The sequence below is a fragment of the Zosterops lateralis genome (genome assembly GCF_965231275.1).
Source record: "Zosterops lateralis genome assembly, chromosome: 10".
Taxonomy (NCBI): Eukaryota; Metazoa; Chordata; class Aves; order Passeriformes; family Zosteropidae; genus Zosterops; species Zosterops lateralis.
The window spans coordinates 17,566,532-17,584,414 of NC_139770.1; the positions used below are offsets into that span (position 1 = coordinate 17,566,532).

General features: G+C 39.3%; 1 protein-coding gene across 2 annotated transcripts in view; it reads right to left on the bottom strand.

Annotated features, from left to right (window-relative positions):
* ACSL3 (acyl-CoA synthetase long chain family member 3) overlaps positions 1-17,883 on the bottom strand; it is a 51,923-nt gene that overhangs the window by 8,186 nt on the left and 25,854 nt on the right. For both annotated transcript variants that reach the window (XM_083868322.1, XM_083868321.1), the window contains exons 4-14: positions 16,534-16,711; positions 11,247-11,356; positions 9,888-10,026; positions 7,931-8,081; positions 7,253-7,376; positions 7,021-7,092; positions 6,378-6,517; positions 5,490-5,662; positions 4,573-4,647; positions 3,745-3,936; positions 2,844-2,958 (exon numbers count right to left, since the gene is read on the bottom strand). In XM_083868322.1, the coding sequence (XP_083724448.1) occupies positions 2,844-2,958; positions 3,745-3,936; positions 4,573-4,647; positions 5,490-5,662; positions 6,378-6,517; positions 7,021-7,092; positions 7,253-7,376; positions 7,931-8,081; positions 9,888-10,026; positions 11,247-11,356; positions 16,534-16,711 (1,469 nt within the window). The remainder of the gene's footprint in view (positions 1-2,843; positions 2,959-3,744; positions 3,937-4,572; positions 4,648-5,489; positions 5,663-6,377; positions 6,518-7,020; positions 7,093-7,252; positions 7,377-7,930; positions 8,082-9,887; positions 10,027-11,246; positions 11,357-16,533; positions 16,712-17,883) is intronic.

Consider the following 17,883-nt stretch of genomic DNA (forward strand, 5'->3'; position numbering starts at 1 on the left):
CTTTGCCTGCCAGCTCAAAATCATTCTCATTTTTCTCTTCCTGAAAATGTCTTACAAGATGATTTCAGGTTAGCGTCACTATCACTGCTGCTTGCATCTCACCTCATGCCTTTGCCTCTGTCCCATTTTCCCCCAAGCACACTCATGCTGTACTCTGCACTGAATCCTTGTAACTTTGCTCCCTCCTGTGTAGCTATTGTGTGTGAAGGCACCTGGGACACAAAGGACTCTGGCACTTTCATCCCTGGTTCCTGTAGTCTTTTGACATGGCTCAAGACCATGTCCAGCAATATCACCAGTGTCTCCAGGGATAAACAGCATATTGAAGTAATCAGTTTGCTGGGTAAGCATCAAACTTTCTGTTCATCTAAAATTCAGCCCCTTGAGTAGAAGTATACTTGTGCTGAACAAACAGGTTCACCCAACTGTTCTTTTCTTGGAAAGAATATCTTGCAGCTCACAGTTCCTGGTACATGTAGCTTTTCATTCTGTGCCACTAAGTTAAATCTTCACTTGTTGCAGTTCAAATGCTAAAGCACTGTTTTGTCTTGAGAGATATCCTGAAGTTATATCTTCTCTCTTGAGCAGTTACTTCCCTCTTGCTGCTCCTTATGCCGATCTTGGTAGCTTTGTCTTGGAAGTGATTTTCAGTGGAAATTTTCAGACTTTGGTCCTCAAGACCTCCTTAATCATCTCTTCCATGACGAAAGATTTTGCCAAAATGTCTGTCCTACACTAGGCAGCCTCACTCCCTTGCTGTGTTTATGATTCTACCCATGTATGGCTCTCAGACCTATGGTCAGAAACATATTTAGTGGCACTACACATAGATACCACTGTTTCTATTCTCTGAAGTCTGGTCCTTATCTCCTTGAGATTACTGAGGACTCCCTCAGGTTTTTTGCTATGTTTGCTCATTCCTCAGGTAACTGAGGTACTCGTTTTCCTCAGGTGATGCTTGAAACCCAGTCAATGTGTCTTGGATGGGTGAAGTGCTGATAAAGCAGTAGGGTTCTCCCCTAACAGAGCTCTCATCGTAATTTCTTTCAGCAAATGTTTTTATTCCTTATCTCACTTAATTTGTCTGAAGTCAATACAGCTTTTGAAGTAGCAATATCATGCAAACAATTCTGATTCCATATTACCATGTTCAGAAGAATTTTGCACCCTAAAATTTAAGCTCACATCACGTATCAAATCCATTTGTAAAAGTCTGCCCCTCTTGTCCTTTTGCATGTGGGAGACAGAAGAGCTACAAATAAAGGACTCCTCCTGCATACGAGATCACCCAGGCAAACTATAAGGAGTGAGAGGATCTAAGAAAGGTCACAGGTACTGTTACAAAACCTCTCTGAGCTCAGACTGCTGAGGTGAGCACATGCCCACAATGAAATGTGCATATGGACAATCATTCAAGGACTATTACATGGCTGCTTAGGCCACATTAGACACATAACAGTATTAAGAAAAAGGACAGTGGCAACAGAAAAAACAATCTGGAAAGTCTTGCTCGTCCTTGGTGTGGACTCTTGTTTGTAAATTACCTTTAAAAATTGCTCATAGGTTTTCCTGGTTTTAAGTAATAGACATGACATGGCCTATCAGAATCAAGTGTCCAGCTGGCAAGTGCATTTTAGCTTCCAATGTTATGTTGACATGGCAAAATTAATACAAAAATTTGGTAGCATGAGTCCAATAGTGAACTGCAATCCTGGAAGAGAACAAATCACATGTAGGAAGCTCTTTCTCCGTAGATTACAGAGGGTGCTTGGAACAGTTGCAACTTCAAGCTGCCAGCAAACACGAGACTCACTCAGTGAGTCCAAACCACAAATAAAGCTTAAAAGAACAGAAATTTTCTCAGCAGTGGATGGCCCAGTGCATGCCAGCCTACTAATCCAAAACTGTCCAAACTGCAGTTACAGAATGACTACACAAATCCCCCCAAAATTACAGAGAACCAGGTGAACAAACCAGAAGGTAATTGTTTCATTTATTACCACTGAGCAATTCTCTGGTAATTGTTTTATTTATTACCACTGAACAATTCTGTGGTATGCTTATCCTGGATTCTTTCAAAGTAAAGTGGGGCTTTTTGGGCCATACTGGGAATCTGAATATTTCTGATCATTCTGAAGCTCCAAAATTATTTCCAAACATCAATGTCAAATGTCAACAGGAAAAAAAACCCACCTGAATTATATTTATCTGTGTAAGAGCTAAGAAACTCTGGAAATAGAAGCTTAACATATTTGAACCCTTATCACTTCATTTATTAGTACACAGATGAAGCAAATAGAAATGACATTAGATTGTCATTTACTGTGTGTTTGCAGAGAGTTTAGAGAGTGTTTTTTCTCAAGCCTCAAGGTGGTGTACTGCAGAGGTAAAGAAAATTAACTATAATTCACAAGCCAGCTACTGGTCCCTTGGTGTTTCTTCCCGCCACCTTCCTCTGAAGTATCACAGTACTTCCTGGGAAGGACAAATCACAACTAAACACAGCAAGGAACAAGGTGTCCTAGGGCTTGTAAAGGTGACAATCTCCAAAGTGCTTGAGTGATGCCTGTAATTAATGCAAAAGAGCTCAGCTCAGCTACTTTTCAGACTGGGGAAGGGGGAATGTAAGATTCATTGTCAGTATTCTCCAACAAATGAGAAAGGAAAAATAAAAATGGATTTCAGATCTTTTTGTTTTGATAGAGAGTTATTCCATTGTATTATAAGTAAAATCCTTTTTTTAACTGATTAAAGAAATTCAACACATTGAGTGGCAAAAAATTTTGCTTATGGCTTCAAGAGGATAAAGAACAGAGCAGTAACAAAGTATTGGCTGCTCTTACCTGCTTGCATATGCACAAATATTATCCACCAGTGGGAGATTCTTCAGAGCTGCCTCTACTTTGCCAAGAGAAACATATTCTCCAGCCTGCAGTTTTACAAGGTCCTTTTTGCGATCTATTGAGGAAGAAAGGAATTAAGTGTTAATTACAGGATAGAAAACTTTTAAACACTGATTTTAAATTTTTCTGAAATGCATATTTAAATATCCAAACTGACTCGTGTTTGGTGAATGTACAAGAAATCTTTAATGTCAGGGTTCCAGACTGCACTTTATCAGTCTGTCGTCCCCAACAAAATGAGGGACATTACAATTCCATGCATTTTCTGCCTTCAGAACAGCATTTCCTATATGACAGCACCATTATGTGCATAGAAGATAAGTAGGACTATACAAAAGTCACTGTTAGCCAGGAGCTCACATTTTGTGCTGTCTGGCCCAAACCCACAAGGCAGGATATACACCATTTGGTGACATTATATTATTTTATTACAGGCTAAATCCATATTTAAAGAGCAACTGTTCGCCTTTCACTTGAAAAACAACAATAGGAACTAAAAATTATGCTCAAATTACTTGAGGTAATTCTACACAACATTATACAATATAAGGCAGCTTATGTACTCAATTAGCTTATATTTAACTCTCTAATTACTACCCAGTCTCACTGACTAAGGGAGTCAATGTTAAAAGCGTTTCAAAATGAACCAAAAATCAGCTTCTAAAACACCCAAACAAGTTTACATTAACATATCAGAACTTCCCTGGGATACATGGGAAGGCTTTAGATTGCTTGACAAGGTAGGGAGGTTTTTGTCATTACTGTATTTCACAGCCCTGAAAAATGTGTGTGTATATGAATATCTATACATATACATGTTTACCTGAATTTATTAACTCACCAATAATTTTTAGACATCCATCATGATGAAACTCTCCAATGTCTCCAGTATGGAGCCACCTCTGCCCATTCTCATCAACAGTGAAATCTTTTCTGGTTCGTGCTTCATTTTTGTAGTAGCCCACAGTCACATTCTGCCCTCCAATAAGGATCTCACCTCTAGGATATGGTTTATCAGTGTTGTAATATCCACCTAAAAGGATGGGGAGTTTTATTAAGTTGATGAAAATATGTTCCAAAGTAAAAAATTGTGCCGTCCTTCTGGCAGTAGTAAGTAATGTGCTTTATCAATTTCACAGTTTCGAATAAAACCAAATAATTTTGTCTCATAGTTTAGAAAAGAAAAAAAAAATCCATAAGGTTTTTCATTAGTCCAAAACACACTTAAGTATTATGTATTTCTACTCTACAGTGCATAAAAGCCTACACTGAAATACCCAAATGCATTTCAAAATTTATTCTATGTATTTTATAAAGTATCCATTAAGCCTCTATTCTACATGCCAATTTTTAATGACTTTAGGAGTAATATTATCAAGATTGTTTTACAATAATTTCTTAATGGCAACTGAAGGTATCATGCATTCTACCTAGCCAAAATGCCACTTGCATTGATAGCTTCTGTCAGGATATTTCCCTGTTTTGAAACTAGTGCAAAATTTATTTTACCTTTCTTCTCCCCAAGAGCAAACTTTTATAGGCAAAAGTAGCATTTAAAATACAAACAGCCAAGAAATAGTCTTCCAGTTACTGCTACTGAGCAAAGCTCAACAGAAAAACACAGTTCTTGAAAACACACTACTATTTAATCATAAGCGGGAATTCTCACCTTCTTCCCAGTTCAATAACTTGATTTCACAACAGACCAAAGGTGCTCCCACTCTTCCTGTAGTGTAGTCCCAAACTAGAATTTAAACAAGTGCATTTTCAGAAAAACAAAAACCAAAGCTTGTTAGGAAAATAAAATCTTTTGTTGTCATGCATCCTCAGTGAAAAGTAACTGCTATTTATTTCTGAACTTTAATTCACAGAACCAAAGTTCCAAGAAAACCCAATGGATTTATCAAGAGAACACAGATAAAATTCTTATCCCACAAAGAGAGTGAATGGCTGTATTAACAGATACCCTCAGTTACTAAAAGGCAACTGAAACCACTAGGTTCTGTTATATGAAATTAAAATCCGGTGCAGGAAGATTTTAATTCCTGACATCTCAACATACTCAACAAAATCTGAAAAAAAAACCCTATTCAGTTCACATGGCAAGTACAACAATGCCAAGATCCTGCTCACGCTAGAATGGGGCTGCTCTACCACAAATGAGAACATCCATTTTACACGTAGGTCACCTGCTTTAGCACATCCAGATCAGCACTGCCACTGTTTAAGACATTTTTTGGAACACTTGATTACAGGACTCCTTGACAACATTTGGTGGCACCACCAAAGGAATGGCTGGGCTGAGACCCACAGGGCAGAGCATGGATGCCAGTGCCAGGGGGACATGGTGCCACCCACCTTCAGTGATGGTGCCAGCCCCAGCAGACTCAGTGATTCCTTAGCCCTGCCACCCACCTTCAGTGATGGTGCCAGCCCCTGCAGACTCAGTGATTCCTTAGCCCTGACACCCACTTTCAGTGATGGTGCCAGCCCCAGCAGACTCAGTGAGGCTGTAGCCCTGCCACGCACCTTCAGTGATGGTGCCAGCCCCCACAGACTCAGTGATTCCTTAGCCCTGCCACCCACCTTCAGTGATGGTGCCAGCCCCAGCAGACTCGGTGAGGCCGTAGCCCTGCCCCACGGGGCAGCAGAAGCAGATGTTCATGAAGCGCTGTGTGGCCGCCGACAGTGGGGCACCGCCACACAGCAGGACGCGGATCTTCCCACCCAGCAGCATACGCACCTTGCGGAAGATAAGGCTGAAACACAAAGGGGAAAGGACATTTTGGTGTGTGAAAACGAAGCAGGAGAGCACCTAGTTTTGGATCTGAACTGAAAGTTTCCACTGTCTTCAAATATGCTTTTATGACATCCAAGGAAAACCTTGAAGGAGAACATAGAAGTTTGTGGCGCAGACTTCTAAGATTATTTCCACGTTCTAGTTTGAAGATGGTTTGAGAACACAGATTTAATGAGGCAGTAAAGTTGCATGCTTTTCTCCTACAAATACTTTAAGTTGTATAAATTTTGCATTATATATATTATAAATACATTATCCTTTACTCTCACAGAAGCCCAGAGTTAGACTCAATGATCCTGTGGGTTCTTTCCAATTTGAGGTACACTATTGCTCTCTTCTGTGAAAATTTGGAGCCTACAGTTTTCTGTAGGAATAAACTTCTCATCTTACACAAAAACTGTATAAAATCCATTATTAAGTTCCTGATGAAAATGCAAGAAATGTAAATTTTCAATCAATTTCAAGCTAAACAATATTCACTTAAATTGTACGAGTAAGTGTTTAAATTTATCACGCAAACTCCTGATTTGTTGTCTCAATTTACATTTAAGTACAGATTTGTTTGCGTTCAAAGTGTCAACAATAAAAATGAAGAAAAGCACAAAAAACCCAGATACTGTTCCTGTGGTAAGACTTTGATTTTTTGGTGCCATTAAAAATGAAGTTAACATTACCTGTCGCAGAGTGGCGTAGTGTAACCTTTGGAAATCTGTTCCATTTTGTAGTTGTAGGCCAATATAAATAGATTCCGCTGGAAACTGGTCATTTCATTCACTTTATTCATGACGTTTTTGTAGATTCGATCCATAATTTCCTAGTTATGTAAGAAGAGGAATTTTAACTCCAAGAAACAGAAATCCTGAATTCAATGCAGCAATAAGAATACACAATCTAGAAATTCAAGTGAGCTCCAGGTGACAACCCACTCCAAGGTTCCTGCCTCTTCCCTTGCTAAGAGACAGCAAGATGTCCATGGAAAGCAGGAAAGCAAGATCTGGGCAGGAGCAGCAGTTAAACCCTCACTGCCTGCTGCCAACTCTCTTTATTCTACTCTTTCACTGGAACAAACAAGAAATGACTAATTAAAATGGAAATCAAATCTCTATCTTAACTTTGGAAAAGTCCGATACTCATATAATGATGGTTTATCCCCAACATACAAATAAGTACCAAAATTACTATTTTAAGGCAGCTTAACATCAAAGATTCTACCTTTTCTATTCATTTTTCTATGGTATTAATTTTGTTGCTAAAAATTGAATTATAAATTACATTTTAAAAAAGGTTTTAAAAATTATTCATCCTTTAGTTACTTACCGGAACAGCTGCCATTAGAGTTGGCTTAAGTGTGGTAACATCTCCTTTGCTTCCTTTCTTTATTTTAGAAGACTAAAATGAAGAACAAGTTTACTAGCAGACACATTCAAGATCTTTAACATCAGAAACAAAATTTGTACTATTTTTAAAGAACTATTACAAAGATTTGATGAAAATAAATTTTTTTAAAAATTTCTTGTTTTACTCTAAGGACTTTACATCTACAACATACCTGGTCAGCCAGTGTCTGAGGGGAGGAGTAACCGATGCGGCACCCGTGAGACAGACACACAAGCTCAGCACTCAGCTCCAGAACATGGGCAAGGGGCAGGTACCCAATATAAACGTCTTTTTCCCTGCAAAGGATTTTTAAAAGATAGGTTTATACGCTGTATTACTGGAGTCCTCAGATGCACCATTAAGCACAATCTATGTGAAGTTTACTGCAGAAATGGAGAAAGTAGAAAATGCCTTTGAGATTGAGAGCGTATTTCAAATCACGTAGGTTTTGATCCCAAGAGTTGTATACTATGTACTGTAGGTTTAAGGCATGAAAAAAGGGTGATGGTTACTCTCAGCAGATGAGATTAAAAACTGTGCCAAGCCACAGAATTTAAACATTAACCAAGGGAAGCACTGCTTAGCGAGGCTTTCAACCACTCTAGTGCAAGGTGGCCTCACAGGTTTTTGTGTCCTGGTCTTGCCCACATACCAAAGACGAGAGAACAGAGTACATGAGTAGTCATTTCATCCAGTGCAGTGCTGGAAGATGCACAGATGTCCATGCACAGTATGATGTGTCACAACCATACCAATATAAAACAGTTCATATTTTACACAGTAATTAATCTAAAATTAAATGCAACTACATGACTTCTTTATTTGCTGGTAAGTAATGGTTGGTACATACCCCAGATTTGGGATTCTCTCAGCCATTCCAGTTATCCCAGCAATTATGTTGCAATGAGAGATCATCACTCCTTTGGGAACTCCTGTGGATCCACTTGTGTACATGATCACTGCAATATCCGAGGGCACAGGCCTGGATGGCTGTTTGTTTCCTGCAAGTTGTTATAAAACAGGGTGTGAGATGTGTGGAGAGCCTCTTGGGCTGGCAGATCTGACACACTGACACATTTCAGCAGTCACTGCAATACAGCACCACATGATTCTTGCTATTACATTCTGCTTTTGCTTAAAAAGATTGTGGTCAAGCTTAAGTGCTTTCGCAAAGAGCAGGAGCTTTGCATTAGCGGAGCCATAGCTTGACTGATCGTCCATATCTACCACAACAACAGTTTTCCTATTATTTTTCCCCTACTCCTGCAGTGGAGAGAGAAACAGGCAGAGCTTTGGCTCATCCAAAGCACCACTGAGCATCCCTGCCTTGGGAAGGTTCCCTGCACTGGTTCCACACTGCCACAGGGTCCATTCTTCTGTGCCAAGCTGCTGCCTCCCGTGCTCCCTGGCAGGGAACAACACACTGCCTCATTTGCAACACCTGCAGCAAAGCACTGCTGAGCCAACCTGAGGCACAATCTCCATAAATACTTAAAAGAAATTCAACAGCTTTAATAGGATTAAAGTGCTTTTTAAATACTTGTGCTGAGTGCAAGAAAATACAAAACCTACTGTGCTTACTGAGAGGAAACTGCATCACACACAGTGCATGTGGCACAGTGCACACACTGAATGAGAAGCATGAAAGCAACATTTAATCATTTTCCACTCACTGAATCCTGCCTATCCTGCACAATGAAATACACAGAGGAAAAAAAACCCATAAGCAATAGCTCATCTACTTAATATTAATTGGACATGCTTGACCATAAACAATTCATGATAGCATTTCACAGTTTATAAATGGTTAGCTTGACAAAGATAATGTTCCTTTATTGTAGTGCAGAATGTGTGATATTTAAAAGACTGAAGATTAAATACCTTTTTACATAGCACATAGATTAACAAATTTCAGGGAGCTAATGAATTACGGCCAAGATTTTCCTGCTGGTGTTGTATTAAACTGTTTTAGTAGTACATATATCAAACAGGGAAAAGCATGTTCTAAAGAAACTGAGAAGTCATGACGTTTGAAGCAAATCTGCTATTCCCCTGAACATCAAAATCAGATGGATTGATCACCCCCCTACTCCTCAAATACAATTGAATATTCCTGTGCCTGCAGTAGTTAGGAGATTCTGAAAACACAAAGGGTAAGAAAAAAAGCAAGTAACTACTGAATATATTGAAGTCTTAAAATACTAGGATGGGCAGCTCTTCAGAGCCAAGAATAAAAATTTCTTAAGATTACAATTAAAATAACTTCTAGAATTCTGAATTATAGTTCTAAAAATGTTACATAGATCAGAAATAGATTTCAGTGAATTTAGAGATTGATGCTTTCAGAAATGTAATAAGAGACCAAGTTCTACCAGATTCAAATAACTATTTTACATTTTGATATCTGTGAATTGTACCAAATTTAATCGTAATGAATCACTGATTTCTTTTGTTATAAAATACACAGTTATTTTCCTTTTGTGCCCTGAATAACCTGGTTTTATTATGTCTGAGCATAAGAATGCTAAGTTTCTATCCTGAATTAATTGCTTATCCTAGAAAGGATCCTTCAACCTGTGACACTTGATTGTAGAGTCAAAAACTGAAAAACAAAACAATACAAACTTGCACTCCAAAATCCAACCACCCACAACCAAAACAAAACAATCACACAGATTTTATTTAAAAGAAAAGGAGATAAGAAAAGGTTAAATCTGCGTAACTTTGAAATCTGCAGTTTCTTCAAGTTTACCCAACGAGGTCAAATTAGGACACCAAAAGAGATGGTGTGATCAGGAAGAACCTACCAATGTCTGCCTTGGCCCCCATGGCTTGCACAGATGCCATCGTGTGAACAATGACACCCTTGGGGAACTCTGACCACGTCGTGGGTTTGCCGTCCACTGTAATTATGTGTCGCAGCAGTGGAACTTGAGAAACAATTTCCTGTGGAAATGGAAAATGGGTTCAGAAATTAAAAATCAGTTTTATGCCAAGAAGTAAAACAAAACAACCAAAAAACCAGAACAAAAACCTCCATGCTATCTGCGCTGTATACTTTTTAAAAAGCACTAACATAAAACATCTCAGAGTTTTAAAGGATAAACCTGCTAAGCTCAAATAGCTGCAAAGCTTGAAGCTTTCCAAATTTAAGTCCAAAAACTTCTCTGGCCATTTACTGATTTGTATTTTATTTCATGAAGACCCCATAAATAAGACTGCAAAGATTTGTAGACATAATTGACTTTCCCTTCCCATAGAACACAGAGACACTGGTGATACTGAGCTCACAATAATTCTTGGATTGCTCCTTGGTTATCATGCTATTTAAAATAAGCAACAGCTAGCAAAAATACTGAAAATTACTAGTTAAGCATTTCAAGCAAAACATGAGTTCTAAGACATTTATCAGTGCTCTCATGGAAGAAGAGAAGACCATCACCTACAGCAGAGCAAATACATTCTCTCTCTGCAAGATGAAATAAATGTGCATGGCATAGATACTGCCACTGTAGTAACTTCTTTTTAGAGTTTGGGAAATTCTCATTCAAATTTCCACAGTAGCAGTTTTTCATAAAAACAATTGCCTTATCTGAAAGGTCCAGTTTCCCCAAAACACACAATAATGAAACTCATGCAGATTAGTTGTTCCACTTGGGTATTCCATCAGGGTCAGTAAGTCAAAGAAGTTCTTTGACTGCTCTAATGTTTAGTGAGCTATTTCTCCCCCTGCATGGAAAAACAGCTCTAACTCTTTAAAGACCCATCTTTAGATGTAAAAACCATTCTCTGCTGGGAAAACATCTGATAATAAGCCAGGAGCCATGATCGCAGTTAGCTCTTTATACACTTTTCTGTTCTTCCCATTGTTACATTTATAGGTACTAAATCCATCCTGAAACCACAGCTTCTTGTAAAGGTGTTTTTCCAGGCAGCACTCCAGCTCTGCAATACTGCAAATTGTTCATTCTCCAGTCACTGAGCAGCCTAAAATCCACTGAAAGCAAACTACCAACTTTTTGTACATGAAAACAGATACATAAATCTTCTTCCAAAAGCGGCTGCCTTATGGAAAGGCAATAAATCATTGTTCTGTACAATGGAACCAGGTCATTTAACACTAGTGAACAGACACACTGGAAAGAGACAAAGAACAGGTTTCTGACCTTCAATTTTGTTTGCATCAATTCTTTACTAGTAATGATGGTGGTCACCTCTGTTTCATTCAGCCCATGAACTATTGCTGGGCCTCCCAGTGTGGCATACAGAGTAACAACTGAAACACAAAACAGGGGAAACGGTCAGTCTCTGGGTTACATCTTCAAGTAGAGTTTACAAAACAAGAACTGAAATTAATCTCTGCCAGCTTAGGCAACACAGTAAAAATATTTGTCAACTCAAAGATGGGACAGTTTTGTATTTAAAAAGCCTCTTAACATCAGAATTTAAATAGAGTGTGATTTTCAGTTACTCCCAGAAGGAATAAAGAACCACCATTCTCTATGTGACAGTTTACTCTTTTCCAAAGTCTAATTAGAGGTCCCAAAACCACATCACCTTATGCAATTCTCCCGGATCTACTCTCATACTTTCATGGCTTTTACCACCTGAAAAGTAGGCAAACCTTCTCAGTTTAATCACTGTGTAACATTCTTCTTGCACACAGGAACCAAAGAGCTTTCATTCATGTAAGTTCTCTTTCCAGATGTCACATACTCTGTTACTAACCTTTTACCATTGCCTGATAATAACAAATTATTACAGCATGGCAATATGTGTCACCAGCAGAGAATTCCCACACTCAGGAAAAAAATCTGTGGCTATACTGTTCTGACGTCTATTGAAAATAATAAAGGTTTAATCATCACAGTTATTAGACCTGAACTGACATCATGAGAATCATACAGAATAGCAAGAAAGAAAATATTTAGAAAATTGACTATATGAAAAATTGTTTCCTGTTTGTAAGATCAGCTTGTTAGTGAACAATGATTTCATATTTCGTATTAACGCCTTTAAAATAATACTTAATTTCCTGCCATTTTCAACAGAACTGAATGAGAAGAGATCAGAAAAGACTAGGGAAGAGAAGTGCAGCTAAAAATTGAAGAGTATTGGTCTCCAAAAAAAAAAAAAAAAAAAAAAAATGAACATCTGTTTTTCAAGTAGAACGCTAAACAGGGAACAGGGACACCTCAAAAAAGCTCTGAGATTAATCAACACAATCAATAATTACAACATCCTTGCTGGGAGTTAGGTATCATGAAATATCTGAATATCTTCTGCTTTTTAGTCTGTATATAGCTGAATATTTAAAGAACGTAATTATGTAAATAGGACCATTGTACATTCGGACTGTAATCACTGCAGCAAACAAAAATTAAAACTAAATAAAGTTCTGTTGTATTCTAAGATTTTTATTTTAATATTTTAAATCCAAGGAGTTAACCCACAACAATTCAAAAGCCGTCTTCTTACACAGAAAAGTAAATAGTTGACCTCTACTTATTTTTTTCTTGTTAAAACAGCCCATCATAGTTCAGAACTGTTGCAGGGCAAATGCACATGCACTGTGTTTTCTTTAATTTGGTGGGAGCAAAGTCCAGAAGAGTGCCTCTCCTCGTTCCCACGAGCTCTCTCTCCTTACTGCAGTGACCCCTGTTACATAAACATGTAGCAGAAATTCAGCTGCCCCGAGCCAACAAGTAGAACCCAGCCCACAACACCGCCCAGAAGGCAGAGCATCATCTCGGGAATAACCACGAAGATACTTAATTACTCATCTGCAAATAACGACATTAAGACACTCAGAGCTGTGTGACAGAGCCAAAGAGAAGCAGAGATCATTTGTATGATGGTGCACTGATGTCATGGAGAGAGCAAAACTGAGCAACGACTCTTGTCTCTGAAATTCTCCCTTCTCCACACTGGCACCTAAAACTTTTCCAGGCAAATCTGAAAGTTTTGATAATTTTTTCTCTCCTCATTCTCTTGAAAACATACCGAGAAGCAATTATTTTGTATTCACCTTCATACATGCAATAGTTTAATAGACTTTTTGTTATCTGACCAAAGGCTTGACAAAAAGAAAACCCCCAACACCACTAAACTTCCCAGCTTGTATAAAAAGACAAAACCTTGATCTAAAGAAACAAATAGAACTTTTCCAATTTATTTCAAGGTAACTGGAATGTTAAACTGAGTATTTCAGCATCCACAGTACATCAAGAATAAAAAGTAAAATGCACCTTTAAAGGCTTCAGCCAAATTTAATTCTGACAAAACCACTTCTGCTCAAGCATGATTGAAAAATGAAACCCAGCCTCTCCTACTCCACCATTTGGCTATGCACTCTTGTGTTTTATCTGCCTACTCTGGTGAAGAGCTGTTCACACACATGAGGAGGTTCTTAGGAAGAACATCTGTTTTCATGTTAGTACTACTACTTCTGTTTCTGAAAACCAATCCCACTCTACCTCCTGCAAATACAAGACCTAGAGAACTTCAGAAAAAGTCATATTCAAAATCAAGCCAGTATTTCAAACCATAAAATCCCCTTGTTTGTGCAAGTAACCTATAACAAACATCACTTTCCTCATTTTAATTCTGTAGTGCAAGAGACGTTCTCTTCAACACTACGTATGAAGCAGATGAACCTGCTCTGCTGACATCAGTTCTGGGCCCACTCCAGCAGACTGAACACATTTCACATTTGGGAAGGATGTCCCAACACCCCCACAGCAGTTAGCTGGTATCAAACCTGCACACTGAAAAATGCTAACATAAGCCATTTAGTAATGTCTTGCCACTACTACTGCTTCAACATCATGTGAATCTTCCAACTTGTCCTACAAACTGCCTGTAAACACTGCTTGGCTGTCTCTTCATCTGCCAGCACAAGTCAGCCAAGTTCACAGAAGATGACACAGCTTAGATGCTGAACACCACGTCAGAGTGTGTGCCGAGGCACGTCGCAGAAAGGGGATTTAAAGCACTAATCCAACAAACCCAAAACACACATACCATTCTGCTCACAACATCCAGCCCCAGCTCAGGTTTCCCCCCCTCCTCAAATTACAAATCTCCCTTGGATTTGTGAATGTGCTTTAGTTCCAAAGGAAAAGAATTGATACAAGCTTTTGCATTTTATTCCCAAGATAGTCACTAGGAATCTAACAGATCCCAAAAGTGATAAAAGGGAACTGGCACAGAGACATGTAGTTTAAAAGCAGCACAGGCCATCTTATCTGAGAATAGTCTGTGCAGTTCTTTGCTCTGGTAGCCAGGCAGGCCAGCAGCATTTACGCACTGAAGAACCAACCTAAACCATCACAAATTTAGTCAGGAAGGCACCTGGAAAGATCTCCTGCACACACCATCCACTGCAGCAGAGTGCTCAGAGCCATGGCCACTCTGGGTTTCATGGATCTCTAAGGACGAAGATTTCACAACTGTTCTTTGTTCCTGTTCTGATATGGAACCACCCTCACAATGAAGACCTTTGCCCTAATATTTAATCAGACTTTCCTGCCATTGAGCTTGTTACTGTGGTCTGCAGTGCTGTCAAAACACACCTTTGTGAGCAGAGCCTAGCTCCTTCTCCTCTGCATGCTCCCACCAGGTAGTGCCAGACAGCAGCAAGAGCTGAACTCACTCATCTTAACGCTGAACAGACCCCTCTCTGTCAGCCTCCCCTCAGATGTCACATTCTCCAACCCCTCCAGCACCTTGGCAGCCCTCCACTGGACTTGCTCCAGGATGTCAGCATCTTTTTTCCTAACAGGAAGGCCCAGTGCAGACACAGTAGTCCAGATGTCGTTCTAGAAGTGTCCAAAGTGAGGAGAGGGATGATTTCCCTGGACCTACCCACACACTGATGCTACCACCATCCAGGATGCTGCTGCCCTCCACTGCACAAAAGTGCTGCAAAATCCTGGGTGACTCATGGCCCACCAGAACCCTCAGGTCCTTCCCTGCAAAGCTGCTCTCTCCAGCTCTGCCCCAGCCTATACTGGTGCACAAGGTGCATTCCAACATGCACAGAGGAAACTTTAAGTGCCTTTACTGAAGTCCATGAGGGTCCCAGATAAGCCACTTTTCCAGCTGACAGGCTCCTCTGCACAACAGCCCCACCCTCGAGTGTACTGGCTGCTGCCCCCAACATACCATCAGCTGGAATCTCCTGTGTTTGCACTCTGTCCCATCATCCAGGCCTTCAATAAAGAAATTAAGCAGTATTGGAGTCACTGTCAAGCACTGAAGGCTGGCATGTAATAGCTCTGTTCTATGGCTTACAATCCTTGCATCCAGTGGTCCATCTTACCCATCTTTGTCTGAACAGTTTGGCTGTACAGGTACTATCGCAGGCCATGCCAAAGGCATTGCTACAGTCCCAGTGCACAACATCCACTCCCTCCTTGCCCACAGAGCCAGCTGTCACACAGGGCAAGCAGGCTGACTTTGAAACATCAAGGGCACCTTGTCACCAACTCCATCCTTAATACTGAGGGATCAATAGAGCAAAAGGTACATGCAAAATAACCAAAGACAGGAGTAAAAAACTTAAGTAAATGAGAACTGCTACACACTCATCAACATATTGCTTCTCAAACTGAAACAGACTCATGCTCAGAGATAAAAGAGGTACCATTTAAATATAAACCTTCCTAGACTTGTTTCCAAAATCTGAAGAAAATATCATTGATAGACACCTTTAGTGCATCTAGGTAGGAAATCAGGAATTTCTGCACACCTGGCTTTTACAGCCCACCTCTTACTGCAGGAGGGTAAATGTGGCACAGGAGGGAAAAGGCCCAAGCCTGTGAGGAACAGCAGTTTCTGGCATGCCCTGAGGAACAAGATGTGTCCCCCTGAGAGCATCACAGAATCCAGCCAGGCTGGGCTTGGTTAGGTGAAGGATATATTAAGGAGTAACGATGAAACAGACATTTAAACAACTATAGCACACTGAGACTAGCACTCAGTACATTCCTGAGCAAGAAAAATAGGCCTAACCAAAATCAAACTTGAAGAACTGACAAAATATCCAGATAAAACAAAATTTGCAGGCACAGATGAAGGTTTGACGTCAACTCCCGAATCTGAGTCAATGAATTCATGTGTGATTCTTGTTTGTTTTCAGAAACCTGGGAATCTGTACTGATTCGAGATGAAAAGAAAATAAACCTCTCACAAATTCATTGAGCAAACTATACTTACCAAAACCATTTTCCCCATCTGCCAACAGATACAGGTTTCTCCATTCACTAAAGCAAAAGGCTACAATGTGCACGGTTTCCACCTTATGCAGTATTTTTTTAATTTGAAAACTTTAATGCTCTAAATAAAATCTAGATAAAGTTTTCTTAGTACATAAAGTGACACAAGAAAGAGTTTTGTTTTCAGATTGTGAGATCAAAAGCCGTAAAAACTTCAGGGAAGACAGGTACTCACGCTGGTAGTTGCACATAAAGCAGGCCTGGGCTGCAATCATCCACTCAGCTCTGGTCTCACAGAAGATTGCAATGTTAGTCTTTGGCTGCTGACCCAAGACTGCTAAGCCATTTCCAAAATTAACAGCTTTAATGTACACATCTTCATAAGAAAGCCAGGTGTACTTGCCAAGGATGACCTAATGAGAACAATAAAATCAATTTAGAAAATGAAAATCCTTAACACATGTCCTACTACATCTTCACCCATGTGGAGAATCCACAGATGTTTGAGTAACATGTGCTCGAATTGTAACAGCAGTTTACTCAAGATAAAGATGACACTTTTTCTTGCCAAAAGCTACAGGGCCCGTGGAAGTTCCAACACAAATACCATGTCACAATGCAGTATCTCCATGCATGTTACCACCTCAGTTTCTATTTCCACAGAAGGGAAAGCACATGATTCCCACCATCTTTTGTAGCTTCAGATGCCCTCTGACAGACCGTGTTTGGTTATCTGGCCCACATACCTCTACCTTTTAAAACAGTTTGGTTTATGAAAAGGATGAAAAGCACTAGATAGCACAGTACATTCTCTATACTTGCTTTCTTGGATATTTGGGCTACAATTCTACACAAATATGACACTCAGATGTTCATTTAAAAAAAAATTAAAAAAGGGAAAGCAGAATCCAGAAAGCAGTATATTCCTGGGCCCTCAGTCAGAAATTGTGAAATCCCTTTCCCTTTGTTCTGGAACAAATGTCAAGGGGATGAGTAGTAATAATTTTGCCCTTCTTTTACTGTTAAACAAAAGTGGGACAGAAAACAGGATAGGAAATTACTGGCAAACCTCAGTTCTGAGAAGTCATGTAGAATATATTATGCAATCTCACTTTTCCATATGGGAAAGCTGGTGCACAGTAAAAGTGGATTTGAATTTACAGGTCACCACCCAGATTTCTGTGTGCACTTGCATCATGCAGAACTACTTCCTTACTGAGTGACAGGATATTTCTTTGAGACCAGCCTAGAAATTTCCATATGTAGGTAAGTATGAAGATGTTTTATACTGAAAATCTATACTCTTAAGTTATTATATCCTACCCATCTATTTATATAAGCACACTGACAATTTTGCAAAATAATTTTTAATCAAGTATTTCAGATATGTTTTTCATAAAACATTAGTAATAAACGTAAGCAAACACTAAAAAAAAACCTAGAAAAGCTCCTTCATTTTTTTCCATATTTCATTCATCAACATGAACTAAATTTCAAACTTTATGCTGTCAAATCTAACAATTTTTTGACATGTAACTACATTTCTAATGAGTCTATATTTTCACATCCACTTCTTTAATAAAAC